This window comes from Leuresthes tenuis, unplaced genomic scaffold (assembly GCF_036924035.1).
Source record: "Leuresthes tenuis unplaced genomic scaffold, fLeuTen1.0.hap1 SCAF_9, whole genome shotgun sequence".
NCBI classification, from domain to species: domain Eukaryota; kingdom Metazoa; phylum Chordata; class Actinopteri; order Atheriniformes; family Atherinopsidae; genus Leuresthes; species Leuresthes tenuis.
Window position 1 is genome coordinate 9,736,299 of NW_027325363.1, and position 25,458 is coordinate 9,761,756.

Sequence of the window (25,458 nt, forward strand, 5' to 3'; positions counted from 1 at the left end):
ATAGTTTGCCAGTCCATCTCAGGGCTAACATAGAGAGACATGCAACTGTGCACACTACGACTAATTTAGAGTCTCAGTTTATTCTCATATGCATGTCTTTGCATGTCAATATCTCAACTCAGAGGAAATATCATTTCCTCTGAGCTGAGGACAAAACACAATAGGAATCCATCCATCCATTTTCTATACCGACAGTCCGTTAATCGGGTAGCGGGTGGGCTGGAGCCTATCCCAGCAGTCATCGGGCGAAAGGCAGGGTACACCCTGGACAGGTCGCCAGTCTGTCACAGGGCCACATAGAGACAAACGAGACAAACAAACCATGCACGCTCACACTCACTCCTATGGACAATTTGGAGTCACCAATTAACCTGACATGCATGTTTTTGGATGGTGGGAGGAAGCTGGAGTACCCGGAGAGAACCCACGCATACACGGGGAGAACATGCAAACTCCACACAGAAAGGCCCCAGGCAGGGATCGAACCTGAAACCCTCTTGCTGTGAGGTGACGGTGCTAACCACCACACCACCGTGCGTACACACAATAGGAATCAAACATAAGAAATCATATCTGCTTCGACTTTCCTGTATGAGGCAATATGTGTAAAATATTTTTACTTAGACATCACTCTTTTTGTGTGTTTCTTTGCTATAGATGGCATGCAAATTTGTCTTTTCATTCATTATGAAGGGCTAAATGGGACGGATTGAAATGATCAAAATAGATGATCTGCAGTTAATTTGGTTAGCATCATAGTTTCTTTTGCTGAAATATCTACATACAGCTGACATTGTGTCTTAGTCCAACCAATTCTTTTTCTTTTTTCCCCTATTGTACATTATTATAGAGATAATTTGCCCTTGTAGAAAAGTCATGGAAAATAAGAGCTATTTTATCTTAGAAATTCTAACATTACATGATGATTATGGGCTTTAGTTGGGATTTACAATATTTTTTATACATTCATTATACCAAACTACCTAATTTCCTTCTTGAAAAGTCATTTTAGGAGCGTGGCCCCAGCTCTTACATGCTTTATTATTAAGTGAAAATATTAATTACTTTGAAATTCAGCACACAATTACTTACACTTCTTTTTTTATTTAATTTCCTATGCAGCTAAATTTCTTTACAAAATCAAAAATCTGTATTTTTCTGTAATTTCACGTTACAGTACATATTGCAGTGAAATCAATTACATATCCAATGACAATATTTTCCAATGTGTAGAGAAGAAAAATACAGTGAAATTGATATATGAATATTTTAACTGTACAAAGTGATTAACCAGATATTCCAACCATGAAATTCTTATTCTTTTTACACGCGACAAGGTTCTTTTGTCTCATTTAGTCTTGCTCGTGATGTTGGAGAGGATGCTATAGATGTGTGTGATGGGAAAATGAAGACAGAAGATTTGACCTTGGGTCAGAAGGGAAACGTGATTGTTTCCAGTTTTCTTATCCGAGTGCAGGATTGCTGGGATGAAGAGGAAGACACCATCAGGAAACTAAAATATAGAATATTTGCACTGTTCTGCTGTTACCTAAAACAAGACCCTACAAGTTGTGATTCATTTTTTGTGACTACAATATAATCCCGTTTTTGTGTTATTTATAGCAACTGGAGTACAACTATTTTTGTGTTGCCTCGGTTTAAACCAAATGGGTTTCAGCCAATTATTGAGAAATTCTTTGTATTTTTGAGCTATTTGCAGTAATTGTCAAACTGGGTGGTTGACAGTGAATATTGTCAACAATGAAAAGCACTCAGAATCCTTTTTGATTCCTGCTCTTTCATCAGAAGATCATAAAAATCCCTTGTTTAGATACTAGAGTGTTATGACACCACTCAAAGGAAAGTCCATTTGGATCTTTTCACCTGCTGTGACACTTGAGAAACCATCTATCTCCACCTGGGGCTCTCACACTTACTTCTTACTCTTAATCTTTTCAACAGCCGCCAAAGATAAAAAAAAAAGGGAAGAAATCTATATACAAAAATGCATGATTTGTCCATCCTCTGTGATTAATGGCATGACTTTACTTGTCATTCTTAGTCTCAAAGGAGATTTCTTTGTATTTTTTCTTTCAATCCACAGGTTCAGGACGAAAACACAGCGCCTCACATTGGTGTCTGCAGAATATCGCACAAGAATCCGTTGACAGCTCTGATGAGGAGTTCTTTGATGCCAGAGGTGAGGGTCACATTTTGTTTCTCCGTCTTACTCTGCCTTAACCTTGGAGTTTTTTGGTGTACTTTAGAGATGGTCTGAACTTATGTACAATTATTTTGAACATTTTAATTTCCATTGTCTGTGCAAATGGGGCTGGCCATATTGTAAGAGCCAAACCAAATTTATACCATCATTATATAAGGCTGATTGTTTATTAGATGACTAAAAATTATCCTGGCACTTTCAATTTGGGTAAGAGAGGCCAGAATGAGCTGGAATTGGCAGCTATTTTTCTGCATCAGATAGACTTTTGGATGCCTCACACAGCTCTGTAGTAAACTGTAAAACTTAAAGTGATCAGTTACCACTACATCATTGAATGTTCAACATGTTTTCCCTTAACTCATCCAGATTTCAATTTTTTTTTCTTTTCCAATAAAATCATCTCTTCGTGCATTAAAATGACTCAGATGTTACTCTGTACCTCATTCAAAATCTGTCTCTCTAAATATTTAAATAAGATGGAGCTTTTTCTTCACCGCTCCCTGGGTGCGGCAGCTGATCCTTTGTGTTGCTCTAACATTCTCAACACTTAAGCTTGACAATGTCATCCCTTGTGTCGGGAAGGTCACTTTTGAATAAGAGCTTAAAGATTGTGAAACTGAGACAGAAACTCTGACACAAAAAGAAGCAGCAGCTTAAGGCGCATATGTGACTATATATTAGTCAACCAATTTACTCAGTGTAGCTTATGCAAATTACCCATTTGATAATTGAAAAAGGACGGTCTAGTGATTGCTGTATGTTTAAAGATCGCTCATGTTTAGAGGGAAGTGGAAATCAGAATAAGGGTTTTCTTTTTTTCATCAAAAATCAAAGCCTGGAAAGAGCTTTAGCTTTAGAATATTGTCACAGGCCGACATTTGAAATGTTATAGGTTACAGATGACTTTCATTACTCATTTAAAAAAATTATAACTTAAGCATAATCTTTGAATTTTTTAAAATAAAGTAACTAATTTGTTCTTATTACTTTTTCAAAAAAATGAAACTGGTTAACAACAACAGAATAAATCTGTAAATGTTTCCTCATGTTTAACATTTTGAGCATTTTGAGGTTAACACCAGTTCGATCACTGGAACACAAGTTTTACGATGTACAATAATATTAGTACCATTTTCTGATTTTGGTTGGAAGATAATGTTTGAAGATGCTCTTGTCTGACAGCACAGCCACCGTACTCTACAAGGCCATCTTGATGGAGTGAACAATGATTTGATTGTACATTGGAAACAAGTGAGCCAATCAAAAAACAAAGCTCAAAATTATAGCATATACTGTCAATTTCACGATCTTGTCAACATGTAGAGGCAGGTATTTCTAAATGATCCACTCCCTATTGTCTGGAAATATTCTAATTAAGCTCTTCTGCAGGCTTTGCAGCCTTTATAGAATATTATCAAAAAGGTCAACACTTTGATTAGTGACGCTAATTAGGTAACTTTGTTTTCACTTGAACCATTATTGATTAAATAACATTTATTCTTTCATTTGAATATATAACTCCAATATGTATAACTAGTCATTCAATGACTACTTGACTACAATGACAATATTAGATACAGTTTTCTCTGGAAATTTGTTTGGCTTTCTCCCTAAATCTGCAGTTGGTGTGAAAAATACTGTGTTCCTATCATCCACCCTAGCTCACTCTTGAATTTGCTCCAAGTGTGTTGAAAATGTTAAACTTTTACAATGGATTTTGGAAGGAGACTGCACTATATGTCAAGCGGCTGGATATACAAAGTAGTGAACGGGCGAACAAACCACTCGAGAGTCAAACTGATCATCACATTTTGGAACACATTCAAGTGAAAACTTCATTGTTGTAGGGTGTACCTCGTCTCGTGCCCAATGGCTCCAGCGGACCTGAATTGCATTGGGTACAGAAAATAGTACAGAAATATTTGAAAGCTGTGAAATGTACAGAGCTGTGTAAGTCAGACCAACCTGCTTGCCTCTCCTGCTATATCATTTGTCTTGTTCAATTGTCATAATTCTATAAGCATATTCCAGGAAAGTTGATTAGTCTTTTTTGATTGATACAGTAAAGTTCTCATCCATCAGAAAAGATGTCCAAACCCACACATATGGAAATTAGGTGTTGAAGTTATTACAATGAGCTGCTATTATATTTTTAACGTTTCCTGTATCATATTAAAATTCCTTCTAAATCAAATTGGACAGAAACCCCTCCTCTTCTTAGCAAGGCATTTATTGTGGAAGATGTGCAGGCATGCAATATCTAACAGCAGGTTTGACTCACCCGAAGTGGTTGAGAATGATTAAATCAAACGTCCCCATTAAAGGCCTAATCCAGTAGAATGAAATGTTAAAAACAGCATGACCACTTCTGCGTATAAATTGACTCGATAAAGTGGTGGAAATTTTGCCTGTGACATTGGTGTCACCCATGCACATAGCTTTAAAAGAGTCTGGGTGCTAATTTTTTATACAGTATTTGAGGAATTGTAGTAAACCGGGTTTCTCATCATTATCTCTGACAAGTCCGAACCTGGCAGTGCTGGTTCCTTATGTTTGTATGAAACTCTTGCTGTCTGAATCCTTGTTGGTGCAGATCCAAGTTGGAAAACTTAGCCATGGCATTGATTTCTTGTTTCACTCATGTCTCGCAGCATATAGAAACACCACATGGGCATGTTAACAAGCAAAGGATCTTAAAGTGTTCACTTATGGAGAGCCCGATACATTGGGATGTTAAGTTTCTCTGCTGAAAAGGATTGTTAGTCTCTTTCATTGAAAAGCTGGAGGCAAACAGAATTCAACAAATCAGAAAATAACGGGGGATTTAATAGTTTTCCAGTGTGTTCTACGGTTGGTTTTAGTATTTGATGTGCAGTGAGCTGTGATTGTTGACATGTCTAACTTCAGAGCAAACCAAGGATCACATCTGAACATTCTTATTCGCTGAACCAGAAATAGACACACTTAAGACTATGTGTAATTTCTTTTTTATGGTTGCAGAAGAAGTCCTTATTATTAAAGAATAAGGAGAGTACTTACCCAACCAATTATCCACTCAAAGTGCTTATCCCCAAGAGTCTAATTACAGGATTCTTATCATTTCGGTTTTGGCATTACAGCACCTTATTTTACATTAGGCCAGTCAGTATCTAATGGTGTGTCTGGCATTCAGCTATCTCCGATATAATATAAAAACACAATGAAGCTGTGACTTAGTTAACAAACTCTAGGTCATATGAAATGTATATGCTCTGCTATATTTCTGTTTTCACTTGCAGGTCTTGCAGCAATCTGATTAATGTGTTTTTCATTCAGCTATCTCATTCGCTTTTACCTCTGTTTATAGAATAATTTTCCCTTCACTCTTCCTGCCTCAATCTGTCATTCACTTCTTTCCCTGAACTTTGATTTCCCTGCTCTCTCTGACTTTATTCTATTTGTCAAAAATGGCACATTCACAGCGCACAGTCCTAGAAAATATGAAATATTTATCCTTATCCCTGCTATCTGAAAGCTGAGCCGGGCATTGCTCTAAATGCATTTTGTCAGACTGGTGTTAAGGCACCTATCAGCAGCAAGGAATCACTGGGGGATGAGATAACATGGACATGTGTTGTATGTGAACTGATATACCCCATCACCTTCACCCTCTCTGCAGAATGAGATTCCACAGCTAGCTGTGAAATATCCTTACTGGGTGTGAAGGTAAGGAGAAACAGAGATGTTTTTGTGTATTTTGATTAAATATAATGGTTCAATAAGGAGAGAATCCACAATTATCCCCTTGCTTGTCATTTATGTTTCTCACATTAAATTGCTCAAGAGATTAGTCTGACATAAGGGAAAATATGCTAATTTGTTTTGCTGTACACTGATGGTATGGACTATAGACTGTAAAAAAGAGAAGATGGATGAGATGTGAATTCTATGTGTGGAAATGAGTCCCATTCAAAAGTGACAAATTCTCCAATGAAAACAAAGCAGGTAAATTCTTTTCACCAGCAATTATGATGTCATAAGTTAAATTAGCTTCTTCTTGTTAGTATGCTTTTTGTCCTTCTGAAAAGAATTTCCCAATTAATTAGATATTAAGTCTCAAAAGATAAGAATTTTTGTCCAGTAAACAAAATTAAGTGTTTTTCTCTTAGTGCAACCCCACCATCACCACCACCACCAAAATATGGTCAAAACTTGAGTCTTTAAAAAGGCATTTCTCAAACCAAGGAATTTAAAATTTATTTTAAAAGAAAGAGAAAAAAATCCTGTTTTTAGTACTGTTTTTTATTTTTGGCTTGTGCTTTTTAATTAAATATTATATGCACGTTATTGATAAATATGTTTGCTTGGAACCGATTTGTTAAACTGTATGTTTGAAAAATGTCACTGTTGGGAACGAGAAGTCGTGTCTCAATGAGATTACCTGTATAGATAAAGGTTAAAGTAGTTTTGTTTAAAACAAATGGTAATGTCACACTGACTGTGTGCACTCATACAGTTTAAGGTACGGACACGAGAAACATTGAACTATGAGTTGCAATGAGAATAACTGTCTCTCTCAAAATGTCAAACTATTCCTTTAAGGTCCCTATGAAATCAAATTTGATGTTTGAATGTTTTTAGATGGCAGATCTTGGGATATTTGTCATCAGTTAACCAATGTTTGAAGGGGCCACTGGAAGTGACCACCCAGAGCAGACTGCTTTCTGAGAGGCTGCCAGCTTCCTGGCCTTGGTTCATACTGACTATTCACAGCAGAAATATGGACAAAACCACCCAAAGTCAAAGTCAATGCAAAAGTGATTTTATATTTTTTTCTGCCTAAAAATATATTGAAAGACATCTGACGAATGCTGAACTCAAAGCTTCAAACTCAGGAGTGATATCACAGCAGCTCTTCCATAATTTCTTACAGTCTATGGTTTTTAACATGTAAATAACTGTATGATGTTTTCCATTATACACACATTTAATTTAGGGTAGAAAAAACAAAATCAGATACTTTAAGCTGCTAATTAAGTCATTTTTATGCTAAGTTAACTAGCTATTTATTGTGGTTCGAAATCCAACAGATTTATCATGGAAAGATCCTTGCTTTTGAGCCCCAAATCAAACACTGTACGTCACACGGGTTGGTCTGCTGCAGCCACTGTCAGTGTGATACTATTGTGTTTCTGGCATGAATCATACAGTGTTGAGTAGAGACTATAATTTGGAATTTTTTCTCATCCATCTGCGTTTAGGTGCAAACGTTAAGGAGACCAGTGACATCGCATCACATTTTGCTATCTCTTAGTGATGGACAACAATGGCAAGACCTTGTGGCATGCCAAGATTTTTTAAATATTATGTTATGAAAACTCCAGATTATTCTTTCAAGTCGCATTAAAGCTTATCCATTTAAATCTTCAGAGAAGCTTCCTGAAAAGGAGCAGCAATGACAGAAGAAATGCAACAAAGCAAGTTTAACATTGAAAGGAACAAAAAGAATAAACCCTGAATGTAGTGGAGAAGTGAAGAGTGGAGCTATGTCCTGTTAAAGAAGCAGCACAGGAAGCTTTTCCAAATATAAACATCCACTAAATATGAAGGATACATCCCTTAAAAGGGAAACCAGAATGGGGTCAGAAAAAGTTGTTGAAATTTTGGCTGACTGCAGACATCTGGTAACCACAACACTGTGGCTCTCAGTGTTGGCTGCATATAAATGATCTTGTGTTGTTTTTATTTCTACAGTCAAGTTGGATATATTTTTTTCATTTTTCTAAATGTGATTCAAAGGTTATGCATAAAAGCTCAGAGGAAAACAGTACAAACTGAAATGAGGAGTGAAAGCATGATTGAGCAGTGGGTTTGTCATAGGCTCCCCGCTCAAACCATCACAATAAGCCTGGGGGAAGTTTTATTTATGCAGCTATGATGAATGCCTCCAACCACACTATGTAACCTAAATGGACCAGGAAAAGCATGAAAATATATTAAGACTGTCAGGGTTTTTCTCTGTTCAGTTTTAAAAAGATCAGGCCAGACTGTTGGTGTTATAACTTTGTAGTTTTAAACAGTTAAAACTGTCTCTTAGATAATTAAAAAAAAACATCTCAATGTTTCAAAGATTAAAGGCATAGATTGTACAATACATTGAGGAAGGCATGTAAATCTGATCATACCATCTTAAATAATCAGGATTAAGACTGTTCTCTTAGACTGTTGCTTTATCATACATTTGTTCATAAGGTCATCCATTCCAGTCACTGAGTATAAGCACTTCAGTTCATAAGCATGGGGTGCTGCCATTTGACAAGCTACCAGAAGCTGACCATGCGGAGGAGCACAGGCTTTCACAAAGGGAGGCTAGGCTTTAAAGAGACGGGAGCTGATACAGGCCTAAATAAGATGAATAACAATTAGTTTTCTTTTAAAAAAAAGTTTGACTAGTTGAGAAGGAGAATAAAATTATTGAGCAAGAAACTACATGATAGATTCACTTTTATTACAATCACATTCTTCCTTTTATATAGGACTAGTACTAGTTTTACATTTGAATTGCCTTGTGTACGAATTGTGCTCTACAAATAAACTTGCCTTGCCTAGTTTTTGTATTACCTTCTGTATTGTTTCTCAGTTTTTGTGAAAAGCAGCAGCAGAAGAAGCAACTACAAAGTCTGTTTGTTGCTAAGGTTCCCTTCGCTGAGGGGTTTTAAAATGTATTTTATGTTACAAGACACATGAGCAAAATCAGCTATCGATGCTATGAATGCTGCATGTTAGGATCTAATAAAATTAGAAGCTTGTGAAAGTTAGAGAAGAGGTTACCTCAAACCAGGTGGAGAAGGCAGTAAAAGTATGGCCACGTGAGGAGCTATAGCTGGGCTGGGTAGAAACTTGCTTACTGGTACCTTTCCAATATTGTAGAACGTCAAAGGAGGTAAAAACATTACCACTCTGACCCTCCCAGCTGCATATGACCTTGTATAATTTTGATCCCTCTTCTTGAGAATCGATGTCTGGATCAAACATTTACAGCTGAATTACCCCAATGTTAGAGGTGCTAAACACAGCAGACTATGTCATCGACTGACAGGAGCAGAAACAGATACTTTGCTTATTCAAAGATCTGCATTTAGGTATAGTCATACTTCAAGCCATCATAATACCATTACAGTTTTTCTTGGCAAGAATGTGAAAATGTTCAATCGCACTAATGTGTTTGTAGGGAACATATAACTGCTGGACTGGGACTCTCACTGACTGACACATCCATCAGGTCCATCGTTATTTCACTTCCTGAGGATCAGAGCAACATGTCTACCACATAAAAAAGGGTAGTGGTCTGGAAGAGTTTATTTTTTAAAAGATGCCAAATATCTGCAGTTTACATTGTTTCCTTACTAGAATGGATGATAACAAGGGCTGTACAATGAACAGAAATGAAATTCTATTGATGTATACAGTGAATAACTTACAGACAGAAAAATCTGAGCACAAGCATCAGGCACCATCTATTGTTCTTGACAGTTATCAACACTTGATGGTAATAATACTCTTTGCTCAATGGTAAAAATAACTTAGATTAGATGGTGCACATAATGAGCCGTATTGTAAAACAGGAGAGCAGATATGAAATCCGTCAAGAGTCCTGTGTGTTGTTTCTCATGAGAACTAATATGGAGTTTCAGTTTCAGTCAGCTGATATTTCTGTTTGTCAACCAGTTTTTGTGTGGAAACAGCTCAGCTGCTTGCTGGATAGTTAGACACAGCTGCCCCTGGCAAAGCTCCACACAGCTCAAGCTATAGCATACACACAGTTGTTTTTATTTTCCTGTGGGGATTCCTAACTGACACAATGCATTCCCTAGCCTTTCACCCTTACCCTAACCGTGACAGTTGAATGCTTAACCCTAAACATAAATCTAACCACAACCTAATTCTAACCCTAAAACGAAGTCATAACCTTCAAAAAATCACTTCTTACCCCTGGGGAACCTCACTTTGGTCCCCACGCTGACAGGAAATCAACATAACTTAGTGTGCTGTCAGATTATGTGTCCCCACCATGATAAATAAACACACACACACACACACACAGTTTGTCATCACAGGCTCTTAAAGCATGCCTGCAGTGATGACAGAAGTATAACACTGTCAGGGAGAGTCTCAAGCTGACATGCAGACTACAAAAAGATCTTAGTGAAGATTCCGAGTGGTTCCATGACCCGTCCACCTCATGAGTGACCTCCACTGTCATACATAAAACGGTCATTTTCCACCAGTGGCAGGTAAATCTCCAGTTTATCTACTTTTCTGACCTAGAAGCTCTCGAATAAAAGCGAGAAGATAAGCGAAGAAAAGCACAAACGAAAGCACTCCTCTTTGGAGTGGTTAAAAGTTATTGGTACATCATGGTAAATGGAGCATCGGAAGTTTTACACCAAACAAGCCAACAGTGTGAAGGCTTCTGTATTTTTCACTTTTTCTGATTATAATCAACTTCCCACAGAGAAAATGTTTTATGGGCCTTAAAATCTGAATCTGGTACACTTGTTGAGATGATGGGCTTAGGGTCAGTTTTGAAAGCAATATTGATATTGATGTTCCTCCTGAATGATTTTCTGATCATCAGTCCCTTGTAAATTGATAGTTAGGTGATACAGCAGCTGAAGTGAATAGCAACTCAACTGCCACATATTAATGTGAGCTGTTGACAAATTTACTGGGTGTTAATTCAGATTTGTTCTTTGATGACATGAATTTAAATAATGAGGGGAAACTGACATATTAATCCTTAAAAGGATATTTATGGTGATGGCTGCTCCCCACTTTAATGTCCCAATAAATTGCCACTGGAGATAACGCTAATGCTTGTAAGCAAGTAGGATGTCTGTTTATTATACGGCTGCTACCTTATGTTGTAGTAAATCACTTTGCACTATTTTGGATTAAATCTAATGGGACTGTGTGATAAATTATTCAAAATCATGCAGCTTTTGCCTATGTTTTTTCATATATCTGTTCATGAAAGGTTTTGAATAATTATACAACAAGTTTTCTTTAACCTCACTTTTACATTTGGGGGAACACTGCTTTAATGTGTATTCACTGAAAATTGAGCTACAGCCGCTGGTTGGCTCAACTTAGCATATGGAGTAGAAAGGGGAGACGGTCACTCTGTTTCATTGCAAAGAGTACACAAATTTAAGTATGACGGTTGCAGTTTTATTTTGGTTGCATATAGGAATCTTTCTGTTTCAAATGCACAGTGAATACAGGATTACACAAATTTGATATGGAGTTCTTATTGGTGACGTTTGCAGGTGGTGCTATGTCACCTTAACAAAACAAGGAAAGGCTTTTCTTAAAAGTATGGAAAGATCTTTCATTCACTGAGCTATTTAGATTTGCATGGTTATCCTGTCCATTTTCTTGTTAACTCTATCCAACTTCAACTTCTGATTATGCCATATTTACTGGAAAGGGGGAGTTTAAACTCTTTCACTCTTTCTTTTTGCTTTGCTATTAACATCAATTCTCCTCATTTGGTTCACTTAACTTGCTAATGAGAACCAATCTTCAAGTAAAACTGGGGCCATATGAGATATTCTTTACTGTTGCAGGTTGGTATTAAGACATACATTGATCAGCCATAATATTAAAACCACTTACAGGTAAAGTGTGCAACACTTCTCATCTTGATCCAATGCAATGTTCTACTGGGAAAACCTGCATCCTGGGACTCGCATGAATTTCCTTTTGACACCTATCTAAACATTTCTGCAGACCAATCACTCCCCACAGCCAATACAGTATGGCAGCACCACTCCCCTAACGAGCAGCTTTCTGCAGAGGGACTGAACTGAGCCTTGCGAAAACAGCTTAGGAAGGGCTAAAAAGCACATCAAAGAGCCTGAGGTGTTACTCTGATCTCTAAACCATTCAGATACCAATCTGATCTGATCGGAGCCGTGGAAAGCAAGCCCAATACACAGGAACCCTCCCCACAACCCACAGGCCCAAAGGATCTTTTGCTATGGTCCTGGTACAAGGCACTCTCCTGGCAGGATGAGGAGAGCACACTCTATATTAGGCAGGTGGTGATTATGTTGTGGCTGACTGGTGTATTTAAATCTCCTTATCTGGTGTATCTTGTTTTTGTTGTAATGAAATAAATTACACCGTTTGCTACACAGCCCAATAGCCACTTGCTCTCTATTTGGGTACTTGCAATACAACTACTACATTTACAACAGTTACAAAATGTACTTCTGTGGTGCTTAAAATTTTAAATCCAAAATCCAGGTACTCAGAGGAAATTGCATGTTGCCTTTACTGTCAATTAGAATATACTTAAAATAACAGACTCAGCAGCCCACAAAAGCTTTCCTGCTAATAAAAGTAATAAACCGTTGCATTTGTTTCTGATAAGACTACTTAAGCCAAGGTGTGATGAGTACTGGTCCGACATGACCAAACATTCACCAGGAAAAACAGATAATCACTACAGATATCATTTTGCAGACCAGCTTATTAGCCTTTTGTCTGCAGCATGTAAAAACACACTTAGACTGCACAATATTTAGTATGAATGTTATTATGAATAATGCTTAGAAAATGAATCATGAGTGTTTATATACATTTATTTTTATGTACAATTACATTTTTTCTGCTTGTGAGCTACAGAGTGACTCATCCAGTTAATGTCATTTTACAACATAATCCCCAAGACAATCTCATATTAGTAGTGCATCATCAGAACTTGAATTAGCTTAGAATAAAGCCATAAGTAACATTGTGGATCTTCCAGTGCTGCAACAAATACATGATATGATGAAATGAGGAAACTGAATATTGCTAGTATATCGGAGGGGTCAGTGGAGGCTGTTTCCTCATTGTTTAGCAATCACAGCACCATCTTGCTTCCACACAGACACTAACTGACAGGTTGAGGGATGTGTCTAAATCTTTTTCCCCTCTTGTGGCTGTCAGCTGCAGGCAGGTCTCACACTTCTGTTTACCCTTTGTTGCTAAGATTCGATTTTATTGTTTTCTCATGAATTCCTCAAGCAAGAGATATGCTGGACTTAGTTGGTTTTGCTCTCTTGTCAATTTGCACATTTATTGAAACTCCTCCTGTCCAATGTTGGTTTAGTTTTTTTGGAGTTTCACTTCTCAGAGGAGCTTTTGTCTTTTGCTGTGAGCAATACCCAGCTCCTCTTTCAGTAGTTGATTCAGTAACCCGTATTTTTTGTTAAATGTTGAAGCCTGCTTTGTATTCTCCTCATGTCCAAACACGATCTCTGATATATCCCGCAGTGCTCTGTTGGATCAAATATGTGCCTCTGTCTCACTCCTTGTTGTGCTTGTCTGTGTTTGTTTGAATCTGCAAGAGCATGTACTATGTCCCTCCATCATTACATTCAGCTCAGTACCGTGATGATCGGAGGGACATGTGGAGGCACCAGAGGGGGAGGGTGTCAGAGCAGATAGCGAGAGACAAACTGTGACCAATGAGGCGGCAGCAGTGTGATCCAAATGGACATGGTGTGCAGACCCTTGACAGAGTCTCTCAGAGAAGCCAGACATGAATGTGTGAAAGAGGAGAGAAGCTTGGCAGGTAGAGGGGTGTCTTCCTGACTCCTATGACTCATTCAATCTTAAACTGTCCTTGATGTCATGCTGTGACAAGTAGACAACCGTTTTGGATATGAACCACAACACCACACCTTGCTTGTGTTTTTGACTGACTCAGATATTCTTCAATACAACAGAGCTTGTCATTTGCTATGACAGTGAGGTGGCAACAATCCTAAAATGATTGTCAAGTGATATGCAAAAGTTTGGGCACCACTATTTGGATTTGTTGAGCAAACAACCTGATTTTCAGCATCCTAAGGCTAAAGATCACGCATCAAGTTTACTCTTGTAAAAGAAGATGACTGCAAGAAGCTACCAGTTCTGTGAGACTCTTTGGTTGTCTTGCATGCACTGCTTCTTAGAGTTATTCACAGATTTTTAGTTATATGCAGGTTGGAAAACAATAAATGCTCTTTGTAATCCTTCAGCTTTTGACTTCTGAGTCCATTGTTGGAGAAAACATCTGAAGAAAACCACCCTGTTGCTGAAAACATCTGAAGCTTATTGCAGAAGGATCAACATTTTTTTCCAGATCCTCTTTCCTCTGTCAGTAAAATGTTGTGTCTCAAACCCAAGCCCAAAGCTTGACTGATTCATACCCGAGTTTAACAATAAGAGGTACACAATTGTTTTAATTGTTAATAGTTAATAATAATAGTTAATAATAATAGTTCATAATAATAGTTAATAGTAGTTAATAGTTTTTGATTTCCTTAGCAATCCTACAAGCAGTTTTCTTAAAGCTTTCTTAGTCTTCAAGACATTGATTTCAAACTTTGCTGTTAAATGCAAATTTGAACTGAGAAAACAACTCTCTGAAAACACTTCTTGGTAGGGTGCTAGACAGCTGTTTAGAAGAACCCATGGCTACTGATTATCAACACAAGATGTGAGGGGTCAGGCTATGTATAAAGATTTGAAATTGGGATAATGTGGTATTTTTTAATGATGATTGTGGATAAGCCTTGGATCTTGGTAAAATTTATTTGAGAGTTCAGAGTTTTATGGTGCTAAAATATTTGTATGTCACTATATGTTGCAAAAACAACTTCAGCAACCGTTTTTTTCCCACATTTTCTATCCCATTATTTAAAAGTAAAAGTGAGAGTGCACTCGAAATGTCAGTAACAGTCCATCATTACAGAGAAGCATGATAGGTCAAATAGCAAGCATGACCGTAATCAGTGTCGGATCTGGTAGAATGCAGCTTATAACCGTCGCTTTCTCCTCCAAATAAAAGTTTGACTAGCCTGGGGTTTCCGTTAATGTAATGGTTCAGGATTTGATTTTTTTGTTGGAATGATCTGTTTTCCATAACTTTAGTCAGCTTAATGTTTACGCCATCCTTCATCTATAAGTTAACTAATTATTTCTGTTATTTTCACTTCCTCTGTTTGCTTCACAGCTGTTGTAGGTTTAATTGATGACCTTGCTGAAAAAAATTAGACCTAATATCAAGACACAGCTAGTTCAAATCCAGAAAGATTAGGTTTATCAAACAGAGCAGAGATAACACACATGTGACAAGAATCAAAATACAACTTCCAAAAAGAAAGCAAAAAAAATCCAAGCGCTAACTGGACAGGCAATTGTTAGGAAAAGGGCACCAAGCTGAGGTCTTACGCTTAATATAAAATCACAAGGTTAAAAAGCTGAAAAGATGGCCATGAAGGAACTAAGAGACTAAAAGAAATCAGACAGTGGCTATGTCCTGTTTTTTGGTCACGCATGGCAGAAAGCCATCACAGCTGACATCAGTTTGAATGCTGATGTTTGCTTACCCAGAGCACCTATTTTTCATTAATGTCACCATGCTCACAAGTATGAGCAAACCCAGAGACTTATCTAGCTGCTCTTTGCTTCATACCCACATTATACTGTATGCATTATTACAGTGTTTATAAAAACTGAAGTAATTGTCACACATTGCACTGGCTTAAATTTGTGTTTTATACCACTGCTGCTACAAGCATTGTTAAAAATGCCATTAATGATGCAAAATGACAAGAACAAATGTTATCATATCAGAGATAAAAAACTTTCTTCATTCACACTTGCACATCTGACTCCTCTACTATCTGACTTCCTTTTTTCTTCCCACACATTTTAATGAATGAAATCTTTGACAGAATGGTAGTATACTAGATGGCACTAGATAGCTCTCACAATTAGATATTTCACACTCAAGCATGTATGGCTGTAGAAAAGAACTGGAGCCTATCATTCCCTACGCTTTCTTTTAATCTGATACATCGTGACTATGAATTTAATAAAACTGTAGGGCCCTGTCTGTGATTAACAACCACCTGATTTAGATCTAATCAAGAATAATAGTGCAGTCATGTAAAAAAAAAAAAAAGCACATCAGTCATAAACCTCCCCACAGATACATACACATTTTTTAAAACCCAATAAAGATTAGAAACAAAAGACAAGTTGTAGTTGTATGAAAGCTATTATTAAAGGCCAATGAATACTGTATATGTCATTCTTCCCTGTATACTTGCAAGAAAGCTTAAGACTGACCACATTCATGACTGGGAAACAATACATTTCTACCATGAAATAATACCACAACATTAACACAAAAGTTTGGGAAAAGAGAGGAAAAACTGATGATAAAACATGTCACTCTGCCAAGGAGTATTGCGACATTTGTATTCAGTGCATGCTTAGAATTCTTCATCTTAGCTTCATCATCATGAAGTGAAATACTCACAGTTTATGCCATTTGCTTATTTCCATGCTTGATAAAACTATAGTTGATGTTCTGTTAAGTTCTTTGATAGATAACTAATTAAACATTTGCAACCAAATCCAGCATTCCTTATTAAACAGTGTTTGATAATGCTCAGTATACTTCTGTGACAGAGGTGAACTCACTTTCTCTTCACAAAACTAAAGAAATATACATGCCATGATCCCCATTAACAGTAACCGTTATGTAAAAACTGATAAAAACTGTTGTTTATCTGCATACTTGGGATCTAATTTGTCTTAGTGGCTTAGTGGAATTATGTTATCATATTTACAAACCTGTTGCTCTTTTAATTCTTTGAACAGGTTCAGCTCATCTGTTATTGAGATGCTCTGCCAAGTGGGTTTGGTTTGCTCTCTTTTTCTGTGTAATTTGTAAACATTTCTTACAGATTGGTTTCATGGTGTTTTGCAGACTTTCCATAATACATAAGCAAAATTATACCATGTTTGCGCTATCTACCATATCCACAGACTGTAGACTGTTGTTAACAGCACTTTCAGCCTTGTGTTATCAAAATGAAAGCAGGATAGCTTCAGGGATCAGAGGTTAGAAGGCACACCCACTGCTGGGAGAGGAAGACTCAGACACACACTACCTCACTGGTTCTTAAGAAAACACTGACAGTAAATTGCATCAGTTCTAATAGAAAGATATTGCAAAATCTCTCTAGAATCCGTAGGCTGTGCAGCACTCGCTGTTATGCAGCAATAAAAATGTTTTAGACCACCTGTTTTACAATTAATTGATTTTCAGGTCAGCACAGTATGATGAAATACAAGAAACCAACAAATATCTTTACACATAACAGAATGTTAGTCTGTGTAAATATCACTGAAGACTATTTGTAATTTTTCAGAGGCAGCACAATAAACTGTGTGTATCCTGCCATCACAAGCCATATGAAACATACTGTGTTCTACTGTGTATCACACCTTGTTGTTTGCCCTATTTTTGCCTGCCAATTTGTGGTTTTGTTTACTTGCTGCATGTTGAGCTGTGTATGCACTTGGCATAAACAAGATGTACTGTTTGGAAGGCCAAATTTAGATGAAAACACACCTAACTGGTATAAATCATAACTGCGGTGGTTGGGTTTTAGGTGCCTGAGTCACACCTGAGAAGAAGCCTAATGGGATAAAAAGAATAATTTAGCTTTTATTAGTTTGAGCTTCAAAACAAGACGTCGTGAATGTAACAAATATTATCGACATGCAGAGACTGGAATGAAATTTTTTTGCTTTGCTGTGCTGTCTAATTCATCTCTGTTTATGTGTGTTTGTCCCAGCAGATGTTATGGAGGGAAAAAGTGCCATTCTGCTGGGCATGAGTCAGTGGAACTCAAATGACCTGGTGGAGCAGATCGAAACTCTGGGACAGATGGAGCACCAGTCGCACGGTACACTCTGCACACACAACTGTTCAGTCATAATCGGAGTCATACAGACATGTACACTCAATAAAGTTAAAATTTTTCTTGCTCACACATCCATAGTTAAGTTCCAATTACCTGGAATGATAGTGAGCGTTGTCCACTGAATGATAGTGATAGTGATAGTGGCCTCTTTTAAGCTCTATTAAGTCATTTTTGACTATAAGAGGCCAGAGAGAGGAAAAGATGCTATGATTTCATCCTGCAATGTCATAATAAGTACAAGGAAATATTTTCTACTGCCTTCAGACCCATAGTAGCCTTCTAAAAATAAAAGGCTAAGTGTGAGTGAGCTGTGAAAAACTATATTTCTTTGAGGCACAATTTATCAATAATTGAAGGTTATAGAGTACAATATATTTGTTAGTTTCTTCCAAATAAGCAGAGATGAGTGTGTTGTGAAAACCTTGAACAGGGAAACCTTTTTTTAGAGATAACTATTTTTTACTTTTTTCTGTAGCATCCAACAGCAGGAGAGATTACAGCAGTCACTTCTTAACTTTGTGTTTCAGCCCTTTAGCATCAGGCACCCGGTGTCATGAGCGTGTTCACAGAAAACAGCTTATAGTGTCGTATGGGGGATGAGAACTGTGGGAGGTAGAAATCATAAATCACCCTGCTTAGTTTAGTTCATAAATCACTTAACTCTACAGGTCCTTCACTTTTTCCCTTAAGCAAAGCATCATGACTAAATGTTCACTGTGTGTTAAGCTTTTTCTCCTTTAGGCTTTCATGATTAGCTAAGTCGAAAACGAACCTCTTTGTGTACTCTAAATTAAATGAAAGCTTACATTGTTTTTTTTTTGCCAATTTACAAGATCAAAATAGTTTGCTAGACTTTTACTTTTAAATATTATGATTGTTTAAGAAGGAAGTATAGCAGTGTAACACATGATAAGTAACACTTTGGAAATGGCGCTGGCATTAAACAGTAAGTTTCTCTGCTAAAAGCCACCGATTTGGCCAATGAAAATGGTAATGCTGCATAGTCACATCAATTTGAGAATTTGTTAACAGATATTTGTTTGTATATGCACTGTGTGCAGTGAGTGTGTGGGCTAAAAAACAAAAACTATGTGGTAAAGAGGCTAAAGGAGGTGGGTGTTTTTTCTCTGGCATTTCTCTGCTATTAGGGAACCTTTCACATTATACTGAGATCTTTGGGACCATGTGAATATCAAAAAGGCTACTGAACTTAGGGTTCCACAGGAAAAACAGCTGCCCACATAGTCCTGAGCACGCATTAAAGTGAGAATGACCAGATCATCCCTCCTTGCTTGTGGTAATCATTTTATTATTGATCCCTACAGTAGATGAGCATGACTGAATAAAACATATTACAAGCTGAGAGATAAACATGATATTCACATCAGTGGGATATTATCATGCAGTGTGTTTAAAGCTTTGGGCTCCTTGTTGCTCGATGATGCCTGAGGATAAACACGGAGCTTGAGACATTCTTCTTAGTTTATTCATGCTCATCCAAAGCACCAGTTAAAACATAATTCTCGTTTTGGAAGCAAAGAGGTTCTACTCTTTTCTTCCTCCTCTCTCGTCAAATCATTAAAAAATCTTGACACTATCTGGGATTGTTTTTTTCTGATGACTTTACTGCTGAGAGGAACAGCCAAATGCTTCTGGTGAGGCCAACAAATATCTGGATGACGGATATGTGGGCCTACTTCCTAATCTGTGTGTTGGTATTTTTTTTACAATGTAGATGAGTCTACAAAAGCTAAATTATCAAACAGCTAAATCACTGTCAGATGATCAGTGATTGTGTGGGAATTGTATTTTGGCAAATGTGTTCTGCATCATCTGTTGTAATGTAATGTTGTAATGCCTAAATGTAACTAAAGCATGCTTAAATTTATCGGACCTATTTGGGACTACAAATGGAAACCTGAAAGGCTTCAAAGTTGTGTCTCTTGCCTCCAGATTATTTATATTCAATTATATATTTTGTTTATTGGGATGTAACCTGCCAATACTGCATATACAGTATTTTGGGCTTTTATCTCATCTCAATCTCTGATACACAAGTGAGTTAAAAAGCCACCTTTTTTATTTTTTAACCTATTTAAGTTTTATGTATATTGTTCCTGGGTTATATCCTGGTTATCATCATTTTACAATGCGTTTTTCAATTAAACAGCTGTAGATCATTTTTATTTACTAGATGCATTTGTTTCTCTGTTATTTACCCTTGGCATTTCATACCAATTTGTCGAAACCCATTTATTTTTATCTTTTCTTTTTAGATTTTTGTATGTATTTCTCCATCATTGTGCAAACGATGGGGGCTTTTGGGGGTAGGTTGGTTTAACAACCTAGGCTAATGGTGCTAGTAGCGAACAATGGCCTAAAAGCAGTCAGTCTTTCAGAACTTTTTGTTCAAACTCTGTTAAAAACAACTATGAACTGATCAATTACTGACCAAGAGAACACAAGCTCTCACAGTTTGTTTGATAAACAAGGTATTTTTTTCATAGCTATCCGACAGACAATAAGTATTTGCCATTTCTAGGTTTCAGTGCCATTTTGTCAAAAATGGATCTCTGCACCCTGATGATCACCAGTAGGTGAGAAGCTGAGCTCATGACACATTCTGAAAGAAAGCCCTCCTCATTCAAAATTAAAATGTGTGATCAAGCAAAAATGCACACAGTAATGTAAAAGTAGAGACAGGGAAATCTAAAAAGTAAAACATTGAAAAAAAAACAGAAGACAAAAATACATCTACTAATAAGAAGGTGTACAGTGATTTAATTAGAATATATGAAAAAATAAACAGAGCAAAAGTGCATAGAAAAAATAATGGACAAATAAATTGAGGGATAAAACATATATGATAGATAAAATAATACAAAATTATCAGTTAATTCAATTTCATGGTAAAGTTTATATTTCTCACATAATTAGGTTGATCAATCAATTGGTAAGTACAAGAAAAGAGATATTGAGGGATTTCGTGCCTGCACAGAGCAGTATGTGAAACGAATAGGACTGGCTGATGGAAGAATATCATATTTCAGCAGGTTTTCATATTGGGAAATCAAGTGATTCTCCTAACAAATTGCCCCCGTGAGAAAGTTATTAAATTACATTCATTCATCAAACTGTGTTTATCTAACCAATTTAATTGAGTTGCATGTTGCCCAGAGATTTAGGACCACTGTATTTTTCATACATTAGGAAAAGTTCATGCCGGTGATGTGCATTTTCTCTTTGATAGAAACATGCAGGGTATTTTATATAAGAGCAATTTGTATGAGGAATTGTGCAGAGTGAATTGCTTTTCTTTATTTCTGTTTAAATGTTTGTTATATTTAATTTTCTGTCTCTATATGAGCTTATCCTTGTCAGTCAAGCATTCATAAAAAACTGTATCATGATCAGGCAAAAATAACAAGAGGCCATTTAAAAAAAAAAAAGCTTCAAATTGTTTGAAATTTTTCTCTCTGCATTATCTGGACAAAACCCACTGGTACTTACTCCTTTTATTTGCAGCCCCTCAGTCAGTTTTGAGTTAATAGCCTGTCACTTGTTTTGGGTTTTGTTTACCGTTAAATTGATGCCTCTTCTTGTAAAGGTCAGCTCTGAGATTTGACAAGTTGCTTTTAATCAGTGGTTCAGCAGGAGTACAGTCCAGTCCTGCAGAGATTAAAGAAGCTGCGTCTCTAGTCTTGTGATGGCAACATGACAAATGCTTCCCAACCCCCAAGCACCCCATCAACAGACCACTCATGAAGCCAGAAGTGACTTGTGAAGTGCTCAGCTGCAGTGAAACTTATGTATCATTACATTGCTCCAGGAAAAGGTGAGCAGTATTGGTGGATGGCATAAAAGTTTCAAGTCCTCTTTTGTTTATGTGTTTTTTAAACAAAATATATAGATTTATTTTCATATTGAGCAAAATCAACAATGGAGTGATCTTACTGAATAAATAGCCAAACCCTACTTTATTCCTCTCAGCCAATGCAACATTCATCCAGGTGTCATATTTCTTTATGTATTTTGTACATTTGAATTGCAGCTCATCAGTTGTTGCAAAAAAAAAAATAATAACAAAATTGTCATCTATTTTGAATGTTTCTGTCCTCATGGGAAGTTTATGGTTTTGTTTTTTGTGTTGAGTCTGATTGTACTCATAGAATATGGTCCATGTTCAGTCAAGCAAGCATAAACCAGAACTATGTGCAATACTGACTTAGTGAGTATGCATCCTGACACACAGGTGCAGGATCAATCTCTGTCCCCAAGTAGGCAATATTGGCTCGGGACCATAAACCACAGAATGTAAATGGATGTTGCTATGCTCAAAACATCTGTTTTTGTGTAATTGCTGGGTTTGTTAGGAACTCAAAGACACAATTGAATTTGGTCTTTTATATCAGAGATATTCAATATTGCCAGCCTTGTTCTCCACTAAAATAGTTGCATAGCATTTTTAAGTTGAAAAAAATGAGATTCACTACAATAATCGTTCCTCCAAAGTGGTGCTGTGTGGTGATATCCTCATCAGTAACTGATTTTTATGGCCACAATCGCAGCTGCAGAAACAAGCTCTGAACAGCTTTACACTGATTGACATACAACCATGTTTTAGGCTGATGTGGCTGTTTAATAGTGAGTTGTCTATTTGTACACCTTTGCTGTTCTCTAAAAGGTGACTAAAGAGGGCTGTAGATTGAATCGGACAGGAGGATTATGTAGTTGATGGCTTTCAGCCACCACTCTGTCAGTTACAGTTGATCTGTGAGCTCTCAGCTCATGCATTTGAAGTGTTGCCACCAAACAAATCCTTCTTTGCTCACCATCTCTCTATCAATGAGATAATTTGAGGTGCTGGAGCTGAATTGCACATCTGTGGTGCATGAGGTATTGAGTATACTTACTCAAGTCTCGAGTCTTTATTGTGAAAAAAAAATGCAATACATTACCACAGATATGTTGCCTTTTATTTTGATCTGTTGTGAGTGTACAGAGTCTGTGGTGTACTAAAGCTTGCATCAGTGCACTATGTGAGATGCTGAATGTTGACATCATTACCTTATCATAAACTGAATGTCTCCCGATAGTCTGCCTGCCGACATCCAGGGAGAGCCCTATGTGAAAACATCATGTCCAACCATCTCTATGAAACAGAAATAACTGTATATATTACGTGTTTCTACCATTTCTTTGGATCTTGAGGATGAAGTGATTATAGGATGGTTTGATAGTGTTTCATGGAAAAAAAAAAACATTTATGCAATATCATTGATGTTTACCCAGAGACTTTGACTTTTCAGTCATGTGGTGTGATTGAAACGAAAGAAACCAACAGCATGAGACACAGCTTCATACTGATTTTATTACACAAAGAGAACCCAGGACTGCTGGTTCAGAGCACTGTGAAGCTCAGAGACTGCTGCTGAGAATTTTACTCGGAATGTGTTAGTATTTGTAATTACAATGCTGCTCTCTTCCTCTCTTTGCTGCTACAGAGTCAAACTGGCTGAAAATAGAAATGCGGCCCAGCATGGTGCTGCATACAAATGTGCATACAGTATGCCTACTGAGGTTCCTTATTGTTTGTTTTTCATCTTGCACTCAGGAAGAAAAAGGCGTGGATTTAGCTCTGCAAAGCTGGCTGTAGCAACAAAAAACCTTCTTAAAGCAACAGGGTTACATACAGTTTATTTGAGGAAGTAAACATGATGGCCAACAGGTTCAGCAATATCGGCAAGTTGAATTATTTTTGTACATTTTCTGCCTTAATGAGATAGTCATAGGGCTAGATGACAGGAAATGAGGAAGTGAGAGATACCGCAAAGGTCCCCCTGCAGTTCTGAATCAGATATCGGGGTTCATGGTTAGCATTCTCCCTGAGTCTAACTAACCACTGGGGAGTACTCCAAAGACCTACATTTCTTCTGGAGCTTGTCTGTATGCATTTATGTTGCTCATAAGAACGTTAAAGCGATGTGCATTTTGTCAATAAAAGGGTTTAGTTTGTTTACTCAGCTTCAAAATATCTAACCCAATACATACTGTGTTACTTGACTGAAGATATTTTTGGTCAACAAATGAAATTCTTTGTCAACAGTTGGCGGCATCAAAGCTGTATACATGCAACTGATAAATTATCACCTTATGAGGTTGATATAATAACTGCAGATAAACTGACACAGAGCAACATTAGCATTTGGAACTGTTTCTATACATAGCCGGTCTGCTTCCTTTGTTTCTAGCTGTGTTGTTGGTTTCCACCAATTCCTAAGGAAAATGTCTTCTTAACTGTGGCTGTAAACAACGCTAAGGAGACAGAGCTGAGTTGTGAATCACTGTTACATAAGACAAAATAGATACTGAAACAACACTAAACATTTATGAGTTGCTGGCTTGCTGAATAGTTTGTTATGTAATCCCAGTTGACAGAAAAACATGTTTAAAATACTTGTTTCTAGCCACTTAAAATGTGTCCAAATCATCTGCAGAATTTTTTTCTGAAGATTTATTTCACATCAGTTGCTTTTGTTATGTTTTTAGTTCTTGGTTTTGTCACGTTTTCCTTTGGTTTCCCTTGTCCTGTCATTAAGTTCACTCACTTCACCTGTGCTTTCCCTCTCAGCTGCGCTCCATCACTAATCACCTCCCTTCAGTATTTAGTTTCCAGGTTCCCCCATGCACTCTGCCAAATCCTCACCGTCATTCATGTTTCAGGGTTGTCATTAGTTTTCAAATGAGTTTTTAAATCAAGTTTTTACTTTAAATATCTTCATCCGGGTCCAACCCCTCCATGCCACGCACTCCACCTCTAAACTAGACAATTTATTTCGATGTGATTATGACTATAGCATCTGATGAGTCAGAAATTACGGCAACTGCAGCTACTAATTTATTGTGAGCAGGGGCTTAACCAGCTGGTGCTCTCTAAAGTCAGCCCTTATGCTTTATCATGATGGGAAACTGCATAACTTCAGTGGTATATGCTGGTTAGGGTTAAAAAACATTACATTACCCCCTTTTTGTGGCAACAGCACCATTGTTATAGTTGATACTGAAACAAAGATTTTATTATCAGGTTTACACTTTGCCAGGTGTACATAGAATGATAGACTGTTGTGCAGGTTACCTTGTTTTATTAGTTTGTCAAACAATGTCTGTCAGGTTTATGATGACAATTGAAGAGACTGTATTTCTGAAGTTCTCTCAGAAAGCTATTTGTAATAAAAATATCTCCACATTTGAACACCTTACAAAGCAGCTGGGCTGCCAGTCAGAACCTGGGTAACAGTTGAGCAAGGACGATCCTTTGATCTCCATCTAGCTCTAGCTCCTCTAAAGCATATCTGGGTTTATGACCTCACTCCCTCTGCTCTCAGTTAAACCCTCATTCCCTCATATGCTTCTCCTCAGCTCCTCTTACCATTC

General features: G+C 37.2%; 1 protein-coding gene across 4 annotated transcripts in view; it reads left to right on the plus strand.

The window, feature by feature from the left end:
- The window catches only part of pitpnm3 (PITPNM family member 3), a 97,757-nt gene that overhangs the window by 17,139 nt on the left and 55,160 nt on the right, over nucleotides 1-25,458 (plus strand). For 3 of the 4 annotated variants that reach the window (XR_011917121.1, XR_011917123.1, XM_072392225.1), the window contains exons 2-3: nucleotides 2,105-2,200; nucleotides 17,896-18,006. Coding sequence is in view for 1 of the 4 variants with exons in the window: in XM_072392225.1 (XP_072248326.1) it covers nucleotides 2,105-2,200; nucleotides 17,896-18,006 (207 nt within the window). In the remaining 3 variants the exon portion in view is untranslated. The remainder of the gene's footprint in view (nucleotides 1-2,104; nucleotides 2,201-17,895; nucleotides 18,007-25,458) is intronic. The other variant, XR_011917122.1, reaches the window with a different exon arrangement.